The 26,978-nt window shown below is 43.0% G+C and overlaps 2 protein-coding genes across 2 annotated transcripts; both read right to left on the reverse strand.

Annotated features, from left to right (window-relative positions):
- Positions 1-800: 800 nt before the first annotated feature.
- On the reverse strand, positions 801-14,199 carry BCL3 (BCL3 transcription coactivator). The gene is made up of 8 exons (XM_053452707.1): positions 12,920-14,199; positions 8,139-8,313; positions 5,293-5,401; positions 4,272-4,467; positions 3,862-3,950; positions 3,087-3,164; positions 1,841-2,008; positions 801-1,641 (listed from the first exon to the last, which is right to left on the reverse strand). Exons 1-8 carry the CDS (start codon positions 13,293-13,295, stop codon positions 1,549-1,551), a joined length of 1,284 nt encoding a protein of 427 aa, XP_053308682.1. The 5' UTR covers positions 13,296-14,199; the 3' UTR covers positions 801-1,548.
- Positions 14,200-18,590: 4,391 nt separating this feature from the next.
- Positions 18,591-25,215, reverse strand: CEACAM19 (CEA cell adhesion molecule 19). The gene is made up of 6 exons (XM_053451518.1): positions 25,130-25,215; positions 21,275-21,640; positions 21,114-21,151; positions 20,653-20,845; positions 19,356-19,399; positions 18,591-19,108 (listed from the first exon to the last, which is right to left on the reverse strand). Exons 1-6 carry the CDS (start codon positions 25,176-25,178, stop codon positions 19,100-19,102), a joined length of 699 nt encoding a protein of 232 aa, XP_053307493.1. The 5' UTR covers positions 25,179-25,215; the 3' UTR covers positions 18,591-19,099.
- Between the last annotated feature and the right edge of the window lie 1,763 nt (positions 25,216-26,978).

Below are 26,978 nucleotides of genomic sequence, written 5' to 3' on the forward strand. Positions count from 1 at the left end.
TGTTACAGGGTTAAGTTGGCCCCGGTAAAATGATAGGAAACATAGTTTTTCATACAGAAGTTTGGAGCGGTTGCAAGACATTGGCCTGGGGCATGAGAGAAGGAAAGTCCGGATGTTGGCGCGCGCACACGCTCTGTCTCAAAGAGTAGCTCCAATGTTCCAGTTGTGCCCTAGGATAAGAGTGTTCTTCCTTTGTACTTTACATTCTGCATAATAGCAATTAAAAGAAAAGCCGTAGATCAGAAGGATACATATTCTAGATGAATCACAAAGTCTTTGCTGGTCTATTGGAAGGCTGCTGAGATGAGATGGTGGTAGATAAATGGAACAGCCTCCCAGCAGAGGTGGTAGAGGCTACTACAACGAGGAAATGTAAACATGGATGGGATAGGTATATGGCTTCTGAATCTAAGACGAGACTGACAAGGATTTCACTATTCCAAAAGTGATCCATGGGGTCTGAAAAGATCCCATATGGGATCACTAGTTATGGTGAAAAAATATAAAAAAAAAATAAAATAAAATGTTTTAAGAGCAAAAAAGTGTAAATAAAAAATGAAAACCCTATAATGTAATACTGCCCCTCATTACATGTTTTTTGTAGTCTTTGACCCCATTGCTTCACCAATAAATATAACATTCTATCCAGTTTATACGAGTTGAAACTGTTTAGTAAATAGTCTTTTTTATTTTATATATTTTTTTAATATTTTTCATACTAGTTGATGGATTATATAGATGAACGTGTCTTAAAAAAAGCCTTGTTTGTCCTGAAACAAAAGCAGAAGGTCCAGAAGGGGTTAATATAAAAATATTTATTGTAAACAATATTAAATAACTTACGGAATGAATACACATACATGGAAGAGCGATATCCCACCATATCTAATGCATTTCACCCCAAAGCATGCTCCGGCCTTAACCATAGAAAACCCCCTGCCTGTGGCCACCTAATGAAGCTTCAGCTTCCACCTTGTGCTGGAAAAGCGAAGAACTGGCGTGGATTTGGTGGCTTAATCGTTGTAGTTGGAATGTCTGTGTTGAATATAATGGGTAAAATTTTATTCGGCGTCACATGGGTTGGTGCCCCTCTTAGAGTTCATCCACCTTAGCCTGCGAATTGTCCTTATTCACAAAACATTTTAGGTGGAAGATGTCGGAAACGCTCCACGTCACATCCTCGGCTCTCCACTTGAGAATGGAGAACGCGGTGGTGGGGTGGCTGAAGGTGCTGGTCCTAGTGTCAGTGGTAAGTACACCATTATCTCCTGGAACGCCCCATGGTGATGCAATTGAGGTTCATCCTGATGCCATACTGGTCCATATGTGTTTTTTTTTGGGGGGGGGCTGCCTTTTTGTTGAACCCAGAGTGTTTTTAATAGTCTTATCACATACTACAATTCAGTAGAACATCATAAAGCTCTTCGTGGCTATACTCTCCTGTAAGATTTAAGTAGAAGAGGGCAGATTAATGTCCATTCTTGAGGTAGGGATAGTTATCGAGACGCCATCTGCATGGAGGAGGCTGGTTGAGTTGTGTGTTGGTCCTCAAGGATCTGCACTGCTGTCACTTATTTCTTCGCAGAACATTTCATATTGAGCTTGCGGAGAGGAAGCTTTGCCCCTAAGAATGTTCGTAATCTGATGACAAAAACAAAGAACATTGAGGATGAGAAGGGGCAATAACATCAGAGCACGAGCTTCAACGAAAGTGTACCTCAAGCACCGTGTAATTAAGACACGGTTACTTGAGAGTTCCGAAGACCTCTCCTTTCTCCACATTTTCATATCTCGCAAAGAGTAGGAGAGACGTCATGGGACAAGAAGACATGGAACTCACCCTCTTGTCCTTTGCTACAGTAATGGAGGTGTCATTGTGACAGTTTTTTATTCCGCTGTCTGCTCCGCTCCGTAGCAGTATCCGCGTGATTTCTTCAAGGCCTCGTCCACTTGCCACGTGCAGTGCCGTGTTACCTGCGTAGGTCTGCGCGTTGACTTGGGCGCCACGCTATGGAATATCAGATATCGCATGAACATTCTATAAGTGATTATCACAGTCACGAACATTCTAATATTAAATAATACATCACAAAGAAGACCACCTTCGGAAATGTCCAAGTATCATTCATTCAAGGATAAAGTGGTCAACTCCACACACTGTTCCCGGGTTTGGCTAATATTCTGGAATATGAGATCGAATTAGAATTCTTCTTGACTCCATTTACTTCCTGGAATTTCCTTCCAACTTAAAACAATGAACAGATCCATTCCTACGCTGCAGAGAGAGGTCTGTTCAGCCATAATACGGCACAAGCCCCGACCTGCCTCTGCGATCAGGAGGAGGGAGCAGAGAACCATATCTCACCTCTAATGGGGCTGTTTGTAGAAGGTACTGGAACTATGGCTGCATTCATCTATAATTCATTGTTTGTGGGCATTCCTAGGGAAGGAGAACGTCAACCCTGATAAAGGCCGTACCTGAGAACTCGCCAGGTTTGACCTGGAGTCTCCGGGTGAAGGACTGCTTTGAAGAGTCATCTTCAATTAACGCTGGCATCTTTTAAAGAAAGCCAAAGGCCCTTATACTTTGGGTCCAGGGCCAGACTGGGAACGCCGAGGCAGCCTTGGCATTTTAGGTCCGGCGGTCACCGAATGACTTCAGCTCATTTTTATGCGGCCGAGGATGTCCACCCAGTGGCCACACACAGCAGTTTGTGAGTATAACGCAATGGCGGCCAACGGCCCACCGGTTATTTGCCTAATGTGCCGGATGGCCAGTCCAGGCCTGTTTGGTGCTAGCCGTGGATAACATCAACAGCTCCGATCCGCCGTGATCCGCAGCGGGGGGGGGGACTCTCCCTAACTTAAGAACATTTTAACAAAGTGAAAGAAAAATTTTAAAAATAAAAAACTCAGGTATTTGGGGTCTTTCCATGTATACAGATGTATAAAGCCAACACAGAACGCTACTTTTGTCATATTATCCCAGGTGTCTTTTTATCACTTTTGTTTTCCCTTATGTGAAACCCCGGGACTTTCCTAAACAATAAATATGATGTAATAGTGACCGTTATGACATCACTCACTTGTAACAGAAGAGCTACCAGTTCCTCACAGCCGCTCTCCACTGCCTGGATTAATGGAGTCCGGCCGCTCTTCATTTCCTATTGAGACAAGGAAGACGAGGAGTTACCGAATGATGCAATTTCAGCAACGGAACATCTATTCCTATTCCATAACTGTCACAGGGATGCCGGTCTATTCATTAAAATCCGCTACCCCTAATACCACATTGGTCGATTCACTATTAACCAAGTAACGCTTCCTTCCTGTGGGGTGTCGCTGGTGACGTTAGTGGGAGATCAGACCCTCAAGGTGTAGGTAGCTCATCGAACTTAGGTGACAGTGGGTCTCTCTAAAAATTAAGCCTCTACACGTCAAGAAGAGACTCAAGTGAGTTAAATGCTGAGTTCACTTGGATAAAAAATTAGCAAGAGGTATGTGAATACCCAAGTCATGACTTCCTAGGCTTCTCCTCCCTGACCAACCCAAAGCTTAGTGAATAATTTCCTATTTTTCTGGATTTTTAGGAACCTGCTTCTTATGAACCCCAGGCAATGTTTTTTTGGTTAATCGGTGGCATTATTATTATTAGAATTATATTACTATACTAAAACCTTTCGTTTCTGAATTCTGAAGGCCTATAAAAAATATTTTTCTGTGGTAAACTACTCTAAATGACAGTAATTGTACATTTTTGTAATTGTCAACCCAGATGACTCAGCTAATAAAATTCTATCAATAAAAAAGCTACATGATTCCATTGATTATCAATTATTGCCAAAGTTAGAATGCTCATACCACGGCGTCGACGTCGGCCCCGTTCTCCAGCAAACAGAGGGCGATATCCCTGCGTCCGGTGCTGATCGCTATATGTAGCGCCGTCACGCCTGGGGACCAACATATAGAGCACAGCACGTGAATGACAGAGGATCCTTCATACATGTATGTAAATGTATCAACATGCTCAGAAACAGAAATATATTCAGCCGAGGCGTGAAAGCCGAGGGTCATTTGATTCTGTGCCTGGACATTATATAGAAAAAGTATAAACATTTAATGTAAACATACACGAAAAGAACTTAAAAAACCCCCCAAAAAACTCAAGATTTGTATTCCAGAAAAAAATATGGATTCTGGTTTTATTTTGAGCATTTCAAATAACCGCCCATGCTGATGTCCACCAAACACACGTCCGTCTGTTCTCACACCTTGGTAGTTGGTGGCCTCCGGGTTCCACGTCCTCCCTTTGAGTAGAAGTTGCAGGCTGTTTATGCTCCTGTTTTCACACGCTAGAAGAATGCACGTCTGGCCATTACGATCGGGGATATCAGGAGAGCAGCCATGAGCCAGGAGCAGAGAGACCAGGGCGGGCTGATCCGTGATGACCGCAAGGTGGAGCGGTGTCTACGACGGCAGGAGATAAGGAGAACATGATAAGGAATGACCATGGCAGACAGGACAATGGTAGAAATGGGTGTTGAAAAAGCCCCTGTTGGGCTACTTTTGGATATGGATGAAAGTTTTTGTAAGTCTCATGGGCTTCCTGGGTGTTTGTGGAGGGGAACCGAAGATCATTTGTTCCTCTTTATGTAGAATTTCATGTTTTCAGTTTCCCCAATTGTCATAGAACAGCTACGGCATACCAACGATGCCCGTTTTTATTTATATTACACCAAGTATAAACAATACGAGTTCAGAGACGTGAAAAAGTAGCCAACTCATTGGTGAGACACCATTGTTTTTTAATATTTTATATATTATATTTTATAAGTATTAGTACCCCAATATTTGGGGAAGCATTTAATGAATATTATGGTGATCGTCAATGGGAAGAACTGGATTTCTTGGAATGTTCATTTTAAGGGTGTGTGTCATTGTATCAGAGAACATTTGTGTTCCAGTTGCGATGAAGGAGATGTAAGGGGGACAAGAATTCGAGCAATTGTCCATACGCAAGCTTTAGGAGATACATTTGAGGAAGGCTTGATGGTAAGACGAGGCACCACTCACACTAGTTCACAGAGAATAAACTTCTCTGCGTTTGTCAGAATCTGGGGGCCTTGGATTTAGAGAACGAGGCTTTATGCGGTCAATGAGCCGATTTAGAAGAGGATAATCGGATTAGAACGGGATAATGATGCATTGGCAGAAGACCATTAAGGACCAGTATGTGGAGCAATATGGAGATGTAGTGATACGTAGAGTGTATTCTCTGGTTGGATCACTTACCTGCCTTAGGTTGTTGAGGCAATCCAGGTCTTTACCCACATGAAGAAAAAGCGAGAGAAGCCTCTGGACGGCTGGAACGTTTCCATGAACCACAGCAATGTGAAGAGCTCTGATTAGAGAGAAAAGGCAGAGATATGGAGGTTAATGTGCTAGAAAAAGACAACAGGGCAACTGGGCAGCTATTAGGGTCCAAGGTCATCTCCTAAAAGGGGAAATAGTCAAAGTAGAGCTGGGTACAGGTAGGGCTGGGCAGTGGGTACAGGCAGTGCTGGGCAGTGGGTACAGGTAGGGCTGGGCAGTGGGTACAGGTAGGGCTGGGCAGTGGGTATAAGTGGAGATGGGTACAGGTAGGGCTGAGCAGTGGGTACAGGTAGGGCTGGGCAGTGGATACAGGTACAGCTGGGTACAGGTAGAGCAGGGTACAGGTAGGGCTGGTCAGTGGGTACAGGTAGGTTGGGAACAGGTAGGGCTGGGCAGTGGATACAGATAGAGCTTGGTACAGGTAGGGCTGGGCAGTGGGCACAGGTAGGGCTGAGTACAGGTAGGACTGGTTGCAGGTAGGGCTGGGCAGTGGGTACAGGCAAGGCTGAATACAGGTAGGACTGGTTACAGGTAGGGCTGGGTACAGGTAGGGCTGGTTACAGGTAGGGCTGGGTACAGGTAGGGCTGGGTACAGGTAGAACTAGGTACAGGTGTGGCTAGGCATGGGAGTGTTGGTGTTCATGTAGTGATTGCAAGGATTTAAGAAGACCAAAAGATTCAAAGAAGAAGCAGATGTTGAGGAACCAAGGTTTATGTTGACCATCATAATGGTTGATTGAAGAGGTGAATATAAGGTGCTAAGTGAGGGAGTAAAACACTCGCCTATATTAAAAAAAGCAAGGTTATTGAGGGACAGTGAAAAGTACTGGGTGGACAGCGAATTTCACCCATATTCTAAGAATAGTGAAACATCTGCTGATCTTGAGCCACAGGGCATTTCCAAATTATTATTATTATTATTACTGCAAAAAAGCAGAATTGTATTCAGTGTCTGCTGTCTAAATGGACAGTAACACAACTACCTACCTATACCTTGTGGTACTCATAAGACGAATATGCAACACAATACAGCGTGCATAAAAATCTGTATCTAGATCTGCTGGAGTAGAAAGTGTTAAAGAGGTTAGCATGCACGCGTGTGTGTGCGTGGGGGGGGAAATGATTATCACTGCATCAGTTTTAGGAAGTTTAAGTGATTTTACAGAAACAGCCTTTTTACTTTAAAGCGAAACTTAGTTTTTGAAGGGGGGGGGAGAAGGTGTTTAGAAGACTTGGACTGTGGAAGGCGGTGGACTCGACCTTCGCGGAGGTGTGGTCCTTTCCTTTGTCACAGAGTTTTCCAAGATTCTCCAGATTTGTCTATGATACATTTATGTTAAGCGACAGATTTCTGTCCATACAATTTTAAACTAGAAGTAAACTAAACTGAGAACTTGTTGTAGGGTTGAATCACTCGACAAACAGAAGATGAGACTTTTTTTTTGGACAAAAACCTTTAAGGGTCCAAACCCAGTACTTGCCAAGGTAGATTGGAACGACTTAAGAAGGGAAATGTCTACACAAAATGAACGAACAGCTTACAATTTGTTTTAGATACAAGAGTCTTCTCTAGAAAGCTTACAATCTGATGTTCTTTTGAAGGCATCTAATAGGGGTTCCGCCCCAAGCCCTAAACTAATGAAATATTATATAATTGGGGTGAACAGCACAATAAGAAAGAAGTTGTTGGACATGGGGCAGGAATCCAGCACAAAAGTGGAAGGGCGTGGGTAATTCAGGTGCAAAGGGCAGGTAAACAGAGAATAAAAACTCTGAAGGGGTGGGAGCCGAGAAGCCATGAGAGAGAGAAAGCCGGGAGAAGACCATGAAGGGGTCCGTGCAAGATTGTGAGAAAGTATTCAAACTGGGGAGATAAAGGGGGAATCATGTGGTCAAAGACGGAAATTGTATGAAGAAGGTAAAGGGGAAGGGTGCAAGTCAGAACCCCATGAAGGGAAAAAGGAAGCTTGCGGTCTATGAGACTTGGTGGTGAGGCTGGGGAATAATTGTGGTTTTCTAACAGAACGTTCGGTGTTTTTAGTGCTCTCTCCCATATCTTGTATTCCAGTAACATCATTACCAGAGAGACCACAGGTCAAAGTCAGATATCACATAACACATGACACAGAGCAGCAGAGACATTGTCTAAGGTACGTAATCAGGAAGCCACAAGGGTCTCCTTTGTGCCATAGCTCAGTTTCGGGGGCAACAATGCGGTTGTGATATACATTAAGTTAATAACCAACGTGTGGAATGAAAGTCCATGCGTTACGGCTTACACAGGAAGCATATGGTAAGAGTTTAGACAAATATTGAGATGTACGCAGAACTTGACATTGAAGCAGGGCATGGTGTGTATTCCCTACGTGGTCACCCACTAGGCTTGTTGGGGGGTACAAAGTATTTTAACACTTCTCAGAACTTTAACCTGTGTACATGGATTTCAATCCATCCAAAAAATTGAATTATAGGATTCTATTTAAGACACAAAAAGGTGTGGTTACCATCGGTTACACCATAAAAATATATAACAAGTAACTCCAGCGCCAGCTCATACAAAGGTAAGCCCAGGGTGAGACGTAATCAAAAGGCAGATCTGGATTAAAAAAGTGAGAATAATTTATGGGGCTTTGCAGGTTGCAGAGAGTGGGAGCTGCAGTGGATGGGTGGCATGGGTTTGCAGAATTGGTGGTAGCACAGGGTGGTGTGGTGAAGAATGGAGGTAAGACATCAGTAGGGTGTAGCAATGACTTCTGGCCTCTTACGTGTCTCCGTCCTCGTCGGGCTGAGTTGCCGCAATGATGTCAGCCTGTATCTGCATATCGGCAGGTAGCAGCATTGGGTGTTGCGGTGGCAGGAATCCTAGAAGCGGTGCATTCACTAGCGCAGGGGCAGGAGTTGGGAATGGAGACGGCGAGGTCCAATAAGCAGGAGCACCACCTGAAGTCAGAGGAGGAACAGACATTAGGGGCCTCCATCCAAATACCCACCTAATCATCTTTCCTTGAGGTTCTCAGCTTTATTGAGAACCTCAAGATGTGGCTGCTGTTATTATTATTATTACTTATTACATTTATGATAATTGTTTTTTCTTTTTTTTATTTAGGACCTTACACAAACATTTTAGGCCACATCTTGTCCAGAGGAAGACAAATTCTGAGAAGAATATAGAAGAACAATGTAGCAATAGCAACACCAATAATAATAATTGCAGAGACAGAACCAGCCAGGCTTTGACTTGGTTCTAAGAATCACCTAAAGCCAAGACGATTTTCTTTTACATAATCGTTGTCAACCTTCTAACAGATTTTGGTTTCCACTTGTGGCCTCCAACACATGGAAGACCGTCTGGCCCTTCTGTTGGCGAGTCGAGCCAAATAGTTGGTTCCATCCAGGTTTGAGTATTTATTGGCTTGACCGTTGGTACCATTTTAATACCAAACCCTCATAAAACAAGAGTAAATACAGCCTACAAGGATTTAAGGCCCTTGCCTGGTCACGCCGCTTTCCATTTCTGAGCCGAGTGTTTAAAAAGGCAGAAATATTAATAGTTATTTAGTTCTTATGCATTGTTGTCATTGTTATCACTAGTTTGTATGATGGGAAGTCGTGGGAAGCGTTGCCAGCTGTGGAAACTACCTGACTTTTTAAGATACCGCAATTATTGCTGAATTGTTGGTGACAAGTGCGGTATTAAGTCGCCAGACAACAGATAATTACGCGACTTTATAAAAGTCTGCGACGCAGCTGGATTGAGAGAAGGTTGTTAAAACTCTCACTCTCACATTTCATCCAGTTGACCTCCAATGCAACCCAAAGAGAATGGAATAAAGAGTGGAGGCAATGGTATGGAGTCAAGTTTAGGAAGCCAAGTCTGAAGAATTAAAATGAGGGTAAAAATAGATAGTGATGATAAATGGATGAAACAAAGAAGGGGCGAGGGAAGACATCTTGGGTCTTACCCTACTTGGAGAAAGAATCGGCACATGCCGACGGTTTTTGAGTATGAAACACTCAACCAGTCCCACCAGAGTCAATAAAAAGACTGGCTTTGAGGCACCATATAGACAAACTTGGCCAGCTGCTTAGGAAGCTGAGATGGTGTGGGGGGGGCAATTCTACGAGGATCCATCCTGTGTTAGCAACCAAGAACACGCAGAAAACATCATTCACCTACTGAAATTTATAGAAATTTATAGTAACCCAAACCCCCTTGGTAGGAAGAACAGTCTACATTAGATAAAACTCAATGGACTTTTTTGTCCAGGTCCATGGAATTTGGGACAAGTTCTAATGAAGATGACAAGCTTCCAAAAGGTCTTGACATAATGTTTGAGTAAATTATATTACACAAAACAGGTCTCTGTATGGGTGAATTATATTACACAATGTTGAGCTAGGCTTGGAAAGTCCCTGAAGTTTTAACAGGAGGGTTAACAGGCCAAAAAAGGACAGTTTATAACCATGGGCACTCCCAGGAAATCCGTAACGGTTTGCATTTCCATCAGTGTCTTCTTCTAAAGGGGAAACACGATTATCATCCTTCTGAAAGTATCCCACATTAAAGATAACTGAAGCCTTTAAAACTAGGACGCTTGGGTAGACCGACAAAGCCTTTCTGACCCTGACCAAGTCTTAATGATGACATGATGATGAGGAATATCTCCAAGCATCCACAGAATGTTGATGATGGACCATTCTACCAAGTTTCTCCTGCTTGAAGACCAAATGCCCGCATAATGCGTAGTCGAGTCGCCGTGATAAAATGTCTTGTCTTCAGATCCACCTCTAAAACCCACTACTGAGTGTTTCCAAAATTTAGGAAGGGACAACTCTCTAGATATTGTAATATTAATTAATATGTTGCCTTAGGTGACCTTTTCTAGCACTTTGTGCATAACCAGATGTGGTGAACGTAGATTGAAGATACTGAACCCCAGGTTTACGGTAATGCAGATAAGCAGCTGCTAGGTTTGAGAAACAGCTTATGATTTATGGGGTTTTTTTTGTGGTTTTCTGAGAGATTCAGAGTAAAACATGTTTCCTTTCCTCTGACGTAAATAACCAATTGCCACCGCGCATGTGATTAGGGCATACCTGCCAAACGCTCTCAGAATAGTCCCTAGTACACAGCTCTACCCAAATCATGATGCAAATATCAAAAAGGGCAAATATAACAAAGGTCCTCATATTTTATTAGAGTGCTTTGTGGAGGGCTTAGGTTGTCTACCACCACCCAGACATGTCGTATCATCTGAAATGCCCACCAGGAACGTGAAAACCACAGTTTTCCGACAGTGTCATTCAAATACCAACTCTATCAGAGGAGAAAAGCTTGAAAGGCTCGTTCTTTGAGGTTTACACACATACCACAAATAATATACACTTCATTCCGCATTATACGGGGGGCAAACGCAGACATTCATTTAGGACCATCTCACCATAAGCCGGCTAATGTTCTTATCTGCTCCCCATACACATTCTTTATAATGCTTACATCGTACATTGTTTATTGGAACGGAACCAAAAATATCTATGTGGGCTTCCGGTCTCCATGTAAGCAATCTGTATAGAACGTTATGGAATGTGACATCACGATTCGAATATCTATGTGCGCTTCCGGTCTCCATGTAAGCAATCTGTGTAGAACGTTATGGAATGTGACATCACGATTCGAATATCTATGTGCGCTTCCGGTCTCCATGTAAGCAATCTGTGTAGAACGTTATGGAATGTGACATCACGATTCGAATATCTATGTGCGCTTCCGGTCTCCATGTAAGCAATCTGTGTAGAACGTTATGGAATGTGACATCACGATCCGGCCATCTGGCACGCCGGAAACTCTCCATGCTCACCCTTACTGCCACTGCCGAGGCAGATCGGGTCCTGCATGGCGGCATGCTGCCAGAGTATTAAAATGCGACGTGTGGCCAACTAAGCTCATGACGTGGACTCAACTGCTTGGGTTGGTTGACTGTTGGCAGAGGTGTGAGCTTTAGATACATTTCTGTAACATTGTATCACACCCCAGTGTAACTGCCACCCCATTATTTACTTACTAAGATTCCAGTGTTTCATGAATGCACATCGATTATCCTTGGCTTACGCATCGGTACTTTCACAGAATTAACCCAATGTGCAAGTCGCTGACGCCATCAGGAAATTGAGTAAGAATAAAGTTGGCACAATCAACGGGGCGTAGAAGAACGGGTCAAATCAGGTGAAAATCAGACTTAATAGGAAGGAAGCTGCTTCTTCAAGCCACTGAACATGTACACATACGCCGGTCAGAATTCTAATCACGTTGTCTCCGGCTATTCGCTAGCACAATAATAATTAAAGGCGCTGTTCCACTGACTCTAATTCTTTAATCATGTAAAAAAAAAATCAGCCTCATTCATATATTATTATTTTTTTTTAATATTGAAAAGACAGATCGTCTAAAGTTTATCTGTTTCAACGTACGAGAAATAAATGATGTGTCTAAGTGGAACAACACCTTTAAAAGCCAGTGAGCAACGCTTGAGACAATAAAATAACAGCTTACACCTTCAAATATTTTGCTAAACTCCTCCCGGGCCTCGGGTAAAATTTGGCATTTCTAAATCTGGAAATATCTGCTATTTCCGAAAAAAAAAAGACAACATGAGTGACAGACGTGAAATGAAATGCAGCACGTTTGATTTATATGTTAAAGGTTATGCTTTCTGAGCAAGCAAAATAAATTCTTTGTAACCGTCGCAGTACGTGACATTTCCTTGATTAGGCGCAGAACCCCCCAAAAATTTAATTCTCTTAAAATGTTCTACGATATAAAACATAATTAAAAGCGTTCGGTTGAAATACCATTGGAAGAAGTAGTCGTTAGTAGCTTCAACATATAGAAAATGTATTTTTTTCCCCAAAAAAAATAATAATTTGGTAACCTTGAAGATTCAAGAAGCCATCACTCTATACGTAAAGAATCAAGCTACTAAATAAGTCTAACCTTCCCAACGAAATGAAACCTGGGGGCCACTTGGTACCTCGATTAATCCACTAATAGTTTTACGCCATGGGGTGGGATGATAGACAATACTATAAGAAAATTATAATAACTACTTCTGAACTTCACATTATTCAAAACCAAAAGCCCTTTAAAATCCTTTAACGTGTGTTTTTGTTACATACATGTAAGTATGTATTAATCCTGGTGATTATGGAGGAAGTCTTTAGTAACCCATGGGTTGCGTCCCCCTCTCTATGTCCTAATTAGCTTACAGATGGGGTCTAATTTATTATTAAATATTAAATTATTATTGGCATTGGTAATTCCCATGGATGGTCCGAAATATTGTCCGGTTAATAATAATAATAATAATAAATAATGACCTAAGATGTGGTTCTTAGGAAGCCACGAATAATGTAAGAGGCATTTGAGAAGGCTGTTTGGCATCAGTCCTGCTATGACAATCAAGTAAACTTCAACTTTTATCCGTATCTCACCCACCATGTACAATAATGACAGTATTCTCTTTTTGCCCTGCTTTCCTCGGACGGTTACCTTGGTAATGGGAAGATAATGGAACTTGCATGTAAGGTGAAGGATAGCATTTCCTCATCCAGTTTGGGTAGTGGTCCATGTGCTCCATTGGGGGTCTATCATCCTCGGGGGACGGTGGGTACCTCCGTTTTCTGATAGGGAGGCAGGCCTGCTTCTTGCGCTCATCAGGTTCCTCCACCGACCCATCTTCAGATGGCGTTGTCTTCTCATGTCTGGTCGTCTTCAAGCAATGTAAGAGCTTCATGTCTCCGCATGACCATGTCGTATGAGGGCTCTTTGGTGCCATACCAAACATGTCTGTAGTCTTTCTGATACTTAGGTCCAAGGGAGAGGAGGTCTCCATACCCCCCATGCAGGGTCTATGACTTGTATCCATTGGCCAACGTCGCCTAATATCACTCCATTCAGAAATTAATGGAAACTCTCAAGACCAAACAGGAACAGGTGCTCTTCTGTCTCTCCTCGTCACCCACCAATCTAGACTTCCTTACCTTTCAAAGCTCCACTTCTTTCCCCCCTCCCTTTATCAGGTCCGACACCCTCCTCTAAGTGGAACTGTCTCTTTTGCTTGCCTAGGTCTTCCTCCCTTGCTCTCTCCAACATCTATGAGTCTGTCTATGTTTTCGCCTCTGTTTCTGGGTCACTTGCATTTTCGTGGTGTCTCGGTCTGTCTCCCCACCTCTACCATTTGCCTAAATCTCTTTATCCCTTGGTCTCTGCTTTAGAACCATGTTCCCTCTACCGCTTTCCTTGGGTCCCACTTTTACCACTTGGTGTAGTATCCTTGGTCTCACCACCTGTTCTTTGGCCACTTGGTCTTCTCACTCAAGCCCAATGGTGCCACCCTTCACTCCTTTTCGATACTTTTTAACTTTCTTTACCCCCAGCTTTCTTTTTTCTTGTCCCTTTTTGTCTAAGGAGCCGCTTGCATTTTCTTAATTCCCACACCCCCTACCGACTCCTTTTTTTTTTGTATCTGCTTTTAGTTTCTAGCTCTTGTTCCTCCCCCGGTGTCCCCCTCTTTCTTGCTAACAATTTCTCAGACTGACAGCCCGTGTAGGAAGCAGCTTTCAGAACGGGACTTCCCCGCCGTCAGATCGCACACCCAGGTGCTTTCTCACTCCGTTCCCTGAACAGTCCCTCCCCTAGCAGGGGCAGGAAACCAGGGGAGGGGGCAGTTACTCATTCAGCGCTCCCTTTAACCTGCACTTGCATAATCACCCTCCATAGATCAGCCCGGCGCTTGACCACAATTCACCCTTTCCCCTATATATATAGAGATAAGTCTTATCGTAGAGCTGCAGATCTCCCCCTATACCCTATAGGGGTGATACCTGCCACCTTTATGGGTTGGGTAACATTTGACCCCCCACGCACATTCTAAATTGCTTTATATTACATTGTCTGTTAATGACTGTCGTTGTCGTCAATGCCACCCTCTTTGAGACCACTTGCGGCCACCCTCTACTCTTCTTAAAGAGTTAATCTTGTTGGCTTCGTGCCGTTCCTTTCCCTGGCACTCGACCGCGTCCAAGAAGAGGAAAACTTAACGCCTCTTCTCTTAATCACACAGGGATTACACAATACAAACAGAACGCGTCCTGTCGGCGCAGGTTACACGGACGCAGACACCAGTCAACGTGATGCCGGGATCCCCGTAAAGACTCAGACCTTAATCAGCCGTCGGTCTCATCTTAGATTCAGGAGCCGTATGCCTATCCCATGCAACCTATACCACTTCTGCTGGGAGGCTGTTCCACTTATCTACTACCTTATCAGCAAAGTAAAAAATAAAAAAAAAAAAAAAAACCCCACAACCCCTCCCTTGTAAAATTGAGTTCCAGGAAATGTGAAATTCACTGGAATTTAAAAGACAACGCGGAGGAGGAGACGTTTCTGCTTGTTGTAACACGGAGAAGGAGGAGATAGAGGAAGGGGGGGCAGGGAATGGGAGAGAGATTTTTTTTTTTTTTTTTGGAGTTGTACAATCCGGTTAAAAATAATTATACGCAAGACCATTTTTGGTTGTTGTGATGAAACGTTCCGAGCCTTTAAAGAAACGGCAAGGAGCAGTATGACTGTAAAGCGCTTCTGATGAACGTTGGTGTAGGGGGGGAGCGAAGGGACTTTCTGAACGATGATGGGGATGGGGTAGTTATGAGATAATAGGAGGTAGCGTTGGGTAAGAAGGGAAGGGCAAAGCTGGGTACTGGGCAAGCGTGTCCCCAGAGGTGGGGAAGTTGGCCCGTGCCTCCTCTCCTTTAATTGATTGGATACATTAGATGTTTCCTATGATGAGATTTATATATAAATGCTGTGCCTAGTTACAGGAATATCCATCACTAGGCTACAAAGTCACATGAAAAGGATGCATACCGAGGGCCGACGTCATGGGGGTACAACCAATGGCTGCGTATGGTGCCCGGGCAAGCAGGGGTGCCCAGCCTTGCTGACCTGCCCTTGGCCTCCTCGTTGGCTCATGTAGTCTGTTACCTGGAACGGGGCTTTCTCAACCCAATGCCCGTATCTGGGCACCTGCTGGTATTGGGGCCGGGATGGCTTTTTTTCCCAGGGATTGGGGGCCAGGAGTTTCTTTCTGGACATTTGGGACTGGTGGCCCCATTGCAAGCTTTAGGGTCTGGTGGCACCGGTGGGAGCTTTTGAGACTGGTGGCACCAGTGGGAGCATTCGGCAGAGCAATAGGAGAGGCATGGGTGGGACAGGGCAGGGGGGCATAATGTGTGAATCTGGACTCTCCAAGGGAATTTAAACATGCATGGCATCTGCCGGCAGGTTCTTTGTTTCTACGCTTACTTCTCCAATAAACCATTTGCCACGTTGGCGATTCTGAACGAGGGAAGACCATCGCTGTGCTTTAATACAATCTGACTACTCGCTCACACTCCTTTTTATCGTCCCTTTTATAAGTTAAGGACACTTTTAGAACAGAAGTGATGATAATCGAACTGTCCCGTATTGTAACAGCGCTACGGATTCTGCTGGCGCTATACAAATAGAAATGAGAATTCTTTTTCAGACGATAAGTGGGTTTTACGGAGCGCGCTGGATACTTGGAACGGGCTTTTGGGGATTCCCGGATTATATTTTCTTCCTTTCAATCTCACGCTGGAATATTCTGTAAAAGGAAAGACACGATTGCAGGAGGGGAACTGGAAATAGGGGACTGAGAACATGGGGAGAGGTTATAACGCTGATGGAGGGCCGAGGCACGTACACCCCAACTGGGTCCCGAAATTCCTGATGGCTACCGTGCTACTAGCAGGCAACAACTCTTCTGGCCAAACGTCCCGTGTCCCACGACACTAACGAACAGTGGGGGCTTCTTTGTAAATATTAAATTAGTTTTCTACTCCATTTGGATTCATTTGTTGGAGGTTCTTTAATTACTTATCTGATGGGGCTCAGCATTAGAACTGGTTACATAGATAATGTCCTAGTTTTGAAACCTGGCTGCCCTTAGTTTTGGGTCTCGGCCCTTTCCGATCTTTGAGTAAACGCAGGTATTTATTAATTAAGTACATTGTGTCCATTCTCATGCGAGTGAACACTCACAGCCAGCATCCAGTCTAAGCCATCTGAACAACCAACAGCCTTGACAGCTCATCCCAACTCAACCAACTCATCCCCATCGATGCCGTCCTCTCCTACTGTTCCACCGATTAGATTGTAAGCTCCCAGGAGCAGCTTCTCCCTCTTCTCCTTCTACCAGGTTATTATTGTTTGTGATTTTAAATGTATCCTCCTGATCCAATATGGAATCTGCTGGCGCCGTATAAATGTAATATAATGAGTATTTTGTGTAAGGCGCCTGATAAACATTGTGTCGTTGGTGCTCGCCGTATGTGTGATTGCAAGCTTATGGCATTCTACACTAAACCAATACATCGTATAGAGCACACTTGGCCTTTCATACAGAGGACACGGCTGTCCTTCCATCGTAGGTACAATGGCTTTCTGGTGCCATAGGTGGAATTAGAAAAATGTTTTAATAACAGGAGACTGAAGAATTATCTTCAGAAGCTCCCTTTGAGGTTTGAGTCCTTCCAACAGGAAAAACGGGCAGACTACATGGTCCGAGTGGTTCTTATCTGCAGGCAAATACAGTGTTTCAATGATTAACCCCTTAATGACAAAGCCTGTACATGTACTCAAAGTGCATTGTTTTCAATGGGTTTAGGGACCGCCCATTGCCCTTAAGGGGTTAAAGCGCTGGCTCCGGCATATACATTGTCACAAACTGACAACCCTAAGTTGAAGACTCCAGGTGCCTCGTCATCCACATCAAAGCTTAGTTTTCAAATGCCTCCCTTCACCCTCGGGGTCTCGACTCTAGCAACCATCCCCAGCACTCAAAAGGTTAACGCCTGTGCAAACCTATTTAAATGCAAAAGAATGCTGTTTTACTGCTTTTGTGAATAAAAAAAAAAATAATAATAATAAATAGACTTGGGTGCTGGCAAAGTCTTTATGTTCGTCATTGGGGGAAAACATCTTTGTATTCCTGTGTTTGTTTTTCTCTTTGTGTTTACTTTTGTTTATTCGTGTTTGTCTTCATAAATATCTTCTAGCTAATCTCCCTGGTCCCTTCCCCCTGTACAAGTCACTGCCTCTACCCTATCTTAAGTCTTTGTAGTATAGCAGGGGTTAACGTGAATCCGTAGGATCGCTCAAGTAGTTAAAGGTCCATAAGAGCAACTCAATTGGTCGCTGGCAGGGAGCTCGTCCGGCATCAACCAATGAAGGGCAGCTGCCAGAGGAGCCCCATATTAGTTTATTCAGTATACGAATCAGATCTAGATTTATTGCATGAATGCGGAAAGCTATACTTCACAACAGACACATATACCTACAGCCATATACAAATAAATATACGCAGAACTGCGAACTTCAGGAAGTTCAGAAAAGAGACCCAGAGTCCCCAACTTTTTGTTGTAAAAGTCACCTTTATCAATGGGATAAGTTTACGCTTCATATAAATAAATAAAATTCATAATTTACCCATGGTCTATGTAGAAAAACGTTGGAAATTTTATAGAAATATGTCGCCACCTGGTGGCCAAAAACAAATTAACATGACAGGCGATAGTTTCAAGCAGTTATGCAAATGTCACATCATTTGCATGAAAAAAATCAGAAATTTGTTAAAACAAATGATTGTTTTTGTTTATTTTTATTATTGAAATTTAGTTTCATTAAATTTAATGAGTAGTGAAAGTCCTCGGCTGCATTTTAAGACCTACTCTCCTTACATTGATACTTTTCGTAAATAAATGCACCGTCAGAAACATCAGTTCCCAAACCTATCCTGGAAATAACGGTTTAATTGTGTAATCGTGTAATATATTCCGTCATTCGTCGTTTTTGCCGGGAACACATAATTGTCACGTGACACGGAAGCAAGCACGACTGGGTTGTTGCCATAGAAAATGGATGAATTTTTAAGAGTTAAGAAACAGGGCTGGATATTTAACCCTTTTATTGCAGTGACAGGCTTTCTCCGGGGCAAAGTTGGGTGTTTGGTCGTGTCTACTACCTACTTATCCTCCCAATATTTATATGGGGGGGGGGTTGTACAGAATTCCTTCTGCATAATTTACAAGGGGACTACACAGTTATCATATGCTTTAAAGTACACGTGACAGCCGATATGTCCGTTCAACACGTGCGTTTAATATTATATTCAACACTTTACAATCAAATCAAATGTATAAAGCCATATAAACAAGCGCTTTATTATATAAAAAAAAACCATACTAGCACACACACACATATACACACCGGGAATTGTATAGAGGATTTTGGTCTTGCTGTAACAGTGTATCTGTAACTAGAAGAGTTTTATGTGAAGCAACATAACACGGTTCAGGTCCCCTTTACAATGCGAAGCTCAAACTACAAGTAGTGGTAACTTAATATATATATGTATAATGTATAGCCAAACCATGAGAGTTCATCAAAGTCTCCTCTCTCGTTAGATTATACATTATATGGGGCCTTCCGGTTGGAGAAACATTGCTAGTGATGGCCGTTCCTAATGAAACGTGAATAAGGGCAGTTAAAACGCCTGCCAACTGATAAATAAGTTCTTCAAAACGCAAAAAGGAATCAAAGTCTGCGATCTGACCGCGGATCTTCTTAAAGGGACAGACCTTCTTTAAGTCACGGCTCCTGCAAAGAGACAAACACTTTAGCATGGTTTCCTTATTTTAGATTGAATACTTGTACAACAGAGTAAACGGAGGAAGACAGAAGGGTTACAGACTTTGGGGCAGATCAGGTTAGTCGCATAGGGCGGGTAGTGCTTGCGCCCCATTGAAGGCAGCCCTGGTCCAGGGCTTGTAGGGGATATCAGGGAAATAGAACACAGGCTCACACAGAGTAACACGGGTAATAATGCTCTAATGCTGTTACTTACATTATCTCCATTTTCCGCATGTTTATAGCCACTTGGTGGTGAACCTAGAACGTCAATAGAAAGACAAATCAAGGCCGCATCCGTCTCTAGTGCTGTCTACATGCAGCATTAACTCTGTTAACCCTTGAAAGGTTACGATGATTTTCTGTTGTTATTCACGATTTTTGGACGCTGCCCCTACATCCTGGGCTGTTTAGGGAGATCATAAACAGTCCGTGGGTTTAAACGACCAAAACCATGAAATCGGAAATAAATAAATCACAAATAAATCACAATAAGGAAAACGAACAACTTTTACATAAATAAAAGCTAATAATAATAAATCATTTGTATTGGAAACTAGACTTGGGCGCCGACCAACTCTGTGTGTTCGTCTTCGCGGGGGGGAAAAAATCTTCGTGTTCTGCGAATATTCACCCGTTCCAGTGTTCGGTTCGGGCGAATATTCTTTGTGTTCGTTTTTTTCTTCGTCTTTTTTTTTATAAAGGGTTAATACAGGGTTAACGCGGTACGCAGCAGCTTCGGTGCTAGGATTTTAAAGGTCCGTACGAGGAACACTATTGTTCGCCGGCAGGGGCCTCCACTGCCATCAACCAATGAAGTGCAGCTGCTCTTCATTGGTTGATGCAAGATGAGCCCCCTGCTGGCAGCCAATAGAGTCTCTCGTACGGACTTTGAAAATCCTGGTACTGAAACTCGGCCTGGGGAGACGACCGGTCTCCCTGCTCCAGGAGTTAACTACATTTTGTTGGAACTTGAAGGTTCCCCGTAATGGTGACATCAGTGGGGAATTATTTTGATATTTTTTATATGCTCACTTTTCTTGCAACTGATTGGCTGCTCGGAGCTGTCAATCAGTGGCAGGAAAGGGCTCCGTTCGAAAGCAATGGGAATTGATCCATACAAACCGCAGACCCCCGCGTGCATCCACCAACCGCATCACGTGAAAAAAAAGAACCATAGGCATTAAAGATGGCTGGAGCGACGCTTTATGGTCAGCAACCTGAATCTGACCTTCTCTTCATTGATTGGCAGAAAGGAAATTTAAGTGAGAAGCTCCAGTTTAAAGAAATCAGTCCAAGAACTCTCTACGGACAACGTGATTACAGGAGAGAAGAAAGTTATGTCTTACAATAATGAAACAAATCATTTTTTTTTTCAATTTTACCATAATTTACAGCTTTTCTATGGTCTGTAAGTTAATACTTTGTCGTTTGGCAAGTCCGCATTAAATGGAATAAATGAACCATTTTTTTCCCCCTAACCGTATAAAATAAAAAAGGAAACCCATCCTTACCTCGTGACACCGCTTCACTCTGAGTCTTGCCCTTTTTGAAAAACAGGAAACCGATGACAATAACAATGGATAATATGGCGAGGACCCCTATGACGATGCCGACGATCGCACCAGGAGTAAGGCCGTCGTATTTTGGAGTTCCAACCTTTTCTGCATAAATGCAAAGAGTTAATAGAACATTTTTAATCACGGACTACTACGGGCCATAAAGTGGTGACATAGTTGTTTAATTAGAATCAAAACAAGATTCAAGTCCATGGATTTCAACCTTTCAGAGGTAATATTATGTGTATTTATGGAGATGACGACTTACATTTTAAGTCCTTGTGAGATATAAGGAAGAAAGGGAAAAAGGGAGAAAACGAAAAAAGGAGAAAAGGAGAAAAAAGGAGAAAACGAAAAAACGAATTGCCTGCCGAAGACTGTAAGGGAAAATGCTTCGGCAGGCAATGACCAGGTACTTCTGCGCTCTTCTGAGACTCCTTTTTTCTCTTTTCTCCTTTTCAGGACGGTACCCATGGCAAGAGTTTTAAGAGAATGCTGAGGGTATCCACACATGCCTGTTTACCATGGGGCACTGCCCCGATATATACAGTGAAAACATCTATGCCTTCCCTTCAACGAGGAATCGACTCACCTTCCACTCGTAGGAACACCGTGTCCTGTTTTAATGTGCTCAGCTGTATCTGTACCGTGTAATTCCCCTCAAATTCTTTTTTGAGACCTATGATGAGTAAAGAGCCATTTGCAAAACAGCTGGCTTCAGGGAAATACTGAGCCCCTGCTATCTGCGGTGGAGAAGAACCTGGTAAATAGGTTAATATTTGGGTTGACGCGCTGGGCATGCTTCCTTTATACCAGCTGATGCTTAATATATTCTCAGCCACATTAATGACGTTCAGAAGGACGGTCTCGTTTTTGTGTGGAACGCTGGGAATTAGCTGGATGTTCACTCCACCGCATAGGGGCATCCATAAGGTAAGGAGAACTGGAAGACAAAATCATGAAAAGGATGGAAATCAGGAGGAGAACATCAGCGTGTCTAATACAGAAACATGGGGGGCAGCTGCTTCTCTACTATACAACTGGGGAGCAGCTATCAGATTTGTATGTTGGCCAAGGTTGGTGGCCCGGTGGCCTTGGGCTTTACTAGGACAGAGAAGCCTACCAGGCAATTGCCCTCCCTAATGTGACACAGCTCTCGGCGGGACAGTCCTGTGCAAAGCTCCATCGTCTCTTTTTTAGGACGTCCTATCCCGGCACTATGCATAGAGAAGATGCACAGCAGCAGAGGGCCCATCGGTACGGGTCACGCCTCGGATAGTGACCTCCCGAACACAGCACTGGCAGGTGTCTAAAACAGAGGGCAGGGGACACAGGACTGGGAATCTTGCACACCCGGCAAATGCTCCAGCAGTACATTGGGCCCTGAGGCAGGTGGCCACCAGCTAAAGCAGGTGCTCACAGTTTGTTTCTTTGACTCAATAATTCCCTGGCCAACAGAGCTTACACCCCGTTGCAGGTCCGAGACTGCAGGCCCCCTCTAGCCAGAAAATATACAACATAATAAAACGTCTGTTAGTTGAACCTTAAAATGAACTGAGGCCGGAAAAAGCCTGGACATAAGACTCCTTTTTGGACTGTTGGTCACTATTCAGGAATATATACTACTGTTCAACAGTTTGGGGTCACTGAAATGGATCGGTAATCCAGCGCAGACCGGGTTAATGTTGTAAATGACTATTGTAGCTGGAAACGGATGATTTTTTAATGAAATCTCTTCACAGGCGTAGAGAGGCCCTTTATCACTCCCATCACTCCTGTGTTCCAATGGCCCTTTATCACTCCCATCACTCCTGTGTTCCACCGGAGTGTCTCTTTAAGTCATTATTAACAATTTAAGGGCAGGGCGCGGTTACGCAACAACAGGCCTTCAACGCACACAGCTCCGATAAAATTGAAACTCTTGTAGCGAATCACCTATTTAATTAAGGGGGCACTTTCTGCACATATGCAAGGGGCCATGACAGACCCCCACTGTCTGCAGTGTTTGTTGAGCCACCGCTGGAGCTTCTTGGTGCACATAATGCGTCCATGAACACGTGATCAGCAAAGCACATGTGGCATGGAAAATAGCTGAGGGGCAAATGTATAAAGGGGGGATTCCGCAGAAGTTCCCCCAGGCATTTGCTAAAGATGACGCCATCAACATTATGCATGATGGCTGGAGTGTCCCTTTAATGGATCAGGAACTGATATTCTTTCACACTAATACATAATGGATGCGTCCAATCCCTTACGAAAAATTACTGCAGTTTTTTCTGAAGTAATACTGCGGTTTTTTGGACATGAAAAAACTGCAATACTGCACTTTTACTGCAGTATTACTGCACTTTTTTTATATTGCAAAACTACAGTTGTACTTCAAAGTACTGTAGCTTTATTGCATTTGTACTTCCGTACAAAAATAACTGCAGTACAGTGAAGTACAAATGCAGTAAATGTGCAGTAAATGTGCAGTAATACTGCCGTAAAAGTGCAGTATTGCAGTTTTTTCATGTCCAAAAAACTGCAGTATTACTTCAGAAAAACTGCAATATTTTTTTTGTAAGGGATGATTTATTCACTCTGATTCAATGTGTTGGGTAATTGTTAGAAAAACAATACGAATCTGCCGATATGGCTGGATAGAGGAGCACAGAAATTCTGGTCTGGGCCGGTTCTTGGGCCCTGTGCGCTGCCGGTCGATGGGCTGGTTACAGAGAAGATCTCCCCAACCATCCCATTTAGACTTTGAAGGCCCGTGTCCATAGATTGCATCCAAGGCCCTATTTGCCTTTGGGACACAGGATGACGTCATGTCCCATCACTCCGTATTGAGCATGGCGGCCGGAGAGGGGGCTCTAACCTGGGTCAGGCCTGGGGCAGCGCCAAAGGTAAATACAACTCTGCATTTATATACAAAATGTTTTCAGAGTTCATTGTTAGCGAATTATTTAGAGCCATCAATGTAGCCGTCATGGTTGGCTTCATTCCATGGATCAGTGAAGCTAACAAATTTGCCAAGCAAATGTTCTACTGCGTATGGCGGCACCATGATGAGAAGTGTGGAAGGCCGCTCACCCTAAACCCCCCTTAACTGTTATTGTAGAGGCTAAGGTGCCAAAAGCATGGATGGGTTGGGGTACTGATAGGATGCAGAGGAGGTGCATCATCTCTACTACCTGCGTCGGGGAATTTAGCTTGAGCGACCTTCAAAACGTCATCGAGATTTGTTGATCTCGGCCTAAAACCACCAGCGATGACTTTCAAGTACAAAGTTCTGTCCGGTGATGCAACCTCTGGTTAACCCCATAGGTGTGTGGATTTTTTACTATATTTCCTTAACGCCGATCACTGACTATTTCGCTGGTGTGAAATCATGGAATAATAACAAATAATGAAAAATAAAAACAAACCCAAAATGGACCAAATACACTAAAATCGATGTAAATTCTAAATACAAAAATCTATATGTCGAGGGGTTAATTTTAAAAAGGAAGGTGTGTGGGTGTGTCTGCGTGGAGCCACCCGTGTTATCAGTAAACATTTAAAACTGCTGTTAAAAACAACAACAACAAAAAATAAAAAAACAGAAAAATGTAAAAATGGATTTAAACTAAATTTTAAGGAAACAAAATACATAGAAAAGAGTAATAATGCAGTTTTTAGTTAAATTAATGAGTAGAATGATTTGCTTTTAGAATAATAAACATAATATTATAATATATTGTATATCATTTATATAATATACAGTTATATGAATTTGACTTTTTAAAGTTTTTTTTGGTTTTTTTTTTAAATTCAATACTACTTTTCATGTTAAAAACAAGCCGTGCCAAAATACTAAACTCTCTGAAATCCCGCTTCCGAAAGGGGCAAGTGACAAATATATGAATATCATACACTGGAGCTTGTGGAATTCATTATGTTAAGTGGGCATTAAGGGGTTAAATTGGTACAGGCCCTCTTTTTTTTTTCTTTTCTTTTTTTTCTACCTTATGTTGCAATTTAAAACTGCACAACATCCTGCTTTTACTTCCTGAATGAAGCAGTGGCTGTTAACTCCTTAAGGGCAATGGGTGGTTCCTAAACCCATTGAAAACAATGCATTTTGAGCCAGTACATGTACGGGCTTTGTCATTAAGGGGTTAATGAGAAGCATTTAACCCCTTCGGTGGCAGAAGGAGGTGGCAGGACACACTGACCTCTCCCTTCTGGTCCAGGAAGGGTTAAGGACACATGAGGTTTGCTAAGAAGTCACACAGGGACAAAAGCAAGTCAAAGATCAAATAATAAGCCTAGGGCGGGGAATGGCTACACAAAAGAATGGCAACTGGTCATGTTTTTTAAGCCTAAACATATGCTGTTAACCCTTCTGTGACTGTAAGGGGTTCCATAAGGGGGGGGGGGGGTCAGTGTGACAGATCGGGCTTACCTGATAATAGCTTTAAGGCGCTACTGGGGGCTCCTTTGCTGTACCACATCTTGTCTTCTGGAATTGGAGGGCTGTCTTTTGAAAAGGGAGGAGGAGAAGCTTCGTGGATAAGTTTCACTTTCGCTTTCAAGCTCCGGCCTCCCCAGACCAGCACTTTGCTTCTTTGTAGCGCTCCGAATTATTATTATTATTATTATTATTATTATTATTATCTTTTATTTATACAGCGCTAACACTTTACGCAGCACTTCTTACAATACATAAATTCAAGGGGTCTGACAAAACGGGAACCGACAGACGGAGACAAACCGTCACATTAGGTGGAGGCTCGGCTCGCAAGCTTACAATCTAGAGGGGAATCTCCACATATAAAATCTTACCTAATCGTTGTAATACAGCTATCCTGGGGTGATGGACTGCACTGAAAAAGCTGCCCATTTACAATAACGAAATTACTGTTACCCCAAACATTTACCCCAAACGCGTTAAATGCCCGTTTCTCCTGCTGTAAAGACTCGGACCTTAATCAGTCGTTGGTCTTGTCTTAGATTCAGGAGCCGTATGTCTATCCCATGCATGTTTAAGTTCCCGTGCTGTATTACCCTCTACCGCTTCTGCTGGGAGGCCGTTCCATTTATCCACCACTCTTTATCTGATGAAATAAATTACTGAGATGCTGAGGAAATCTATAAAAATCTATGTGGTGTCAGCTACAAACATCTGGATGACAAGGTCACACATTTTATATATATATATATATAGTAAATATATGAAAAGCTGTGTTTTGTGCTGCATGGGACGTTAGACCTTTAATGTATATGATAACTGGTAGGTCCCTCAAACTTTAATGCCGCGGCCGCCTGACGACGTTACTGAATCACTGGAATCTTAGGACCGCGGAGAAGGTGGGGAGATACCGGCGCTGTCCTGGACAGACGGCTCACTGCTTTTGTGGGCAGTGAAGATCATGCGCCCAATATGCCCGACCTGCACATCTTTGTCGCTTATGTTGACTTCCGAATATCATCTATAAATGGCATAAGGGTAACTCAGCGTCTTAGCAGGAAGAAGTAACCACATCCACCACAATAAAGGGGTACAAGCGCTGCTCAAATATTTTGGGGAATGATCCCTCTTTTATAAAACGGAGAGGGTCTACAGCACCCAACCATCATAAATGAACCCTACACCAACCAAACCTATCAAGCGTTACGTTCCTTCACCTGGACACCAAAACACATTCCAAAAATAGGTTCCAAGTAAGAATTCTACAATTATTTGTCCAACTTTATCTTCTCCAGAAAAACTCTGGATCCTCCTCTGGGTATTTTCTCTGGAGGCATCTATTCTGGTTTTTTTTCTGCTCTGTCGTCCTATTTTTCCACCACTAGATGGTCCTGAAGTGTTTTTTTGTCTTATGTATTCTATGACTAAGATGAATGGAAATGTAGCTCACATATATGTAGAAGTTCCTCCTCATCTACATGCGTCGTGGACAGGTTTCGTTCACCATAAATCCTTTTTTAGTCATTCTGAGCTTATTTCAACATAAACCAAATGATCTGCTTTGAAGTGAAAAGGACGATCGCTCATCATTGATTATACCCCTGAGGGTCTGAAGGCGATTATCCAGTAAATCCCGATCAGGCTACCCAATGAAGACAGGAGACGTAAAATGGAGCAGGGTTTATTTCAGCCAAACATCTCACTTTTAGCACTTATTCCAAGCTCACTGTTAACAGATATAAAGTACCAATATTAGCAGTAAAGTCCTAATAGTTTACATAAACACATTTAAAAACTTTTTTCAGTACCCACAACACGCTGTTGTCTTAGATTCAGGAGCCAT

Source organism: Spea bombifrons, chromosome 12, assembly GCF_027358695.1.
Source record: "Spea bombifrons isolate aSpeBom1 chromosome 12, aSpeBom1.2.pri, whole genome shotgun sequence".
Lineage (NCBI taxonomy): Eukaryota > Metazoa > Chordata > Amphibia > Anura > Pelobatidae > Spea > Spea bombifrons.

Coding starts and splice junctions, on each gene's coding strand:
- BCL3 (XM_053452707.1), bottom strand. CDS start 13,295: ATGGATACAAGTCATAGACCCTGCATGGGGGGTATGGAGACCTCCTCT. Junction 4,468..5,292: donor GCCTCAACAACCTAAGGCAG/GTAAGTGATCCA, acceptor CTGCCGTCGTAG/ACACCGCTCCACCTTGCGGT. Junction 3,165..3,861: donor GGGCCGACGTCGACGCCGTG/GTATGAGCATTC, acceptor TTGTCTCAATAG/GAAATGAAGAGCGGCCGGAC.
- CEACAM19 (XM_053451518.1), bottom strand. CDS start 25,178: ATGTGGTACAGCAAAGGAGCCCCCAGTAGCGCCTTAAAGCTATTATCA. Junction 21,152..21,274: donor GGAAGGTGAGTCGATTCCTC/GTTGAAGGGAAG, acceptor CGTCCTGAAAAG/GAGAAAAGAGAAAAAAGGAG. Junction 19,400..20,652: donor GAGTGAAGCGGTGTCACGAG/GTAAGGATGGGT, acceptor TTGACGTTCTAG/GTTCACCACCAAGTGGCTAT.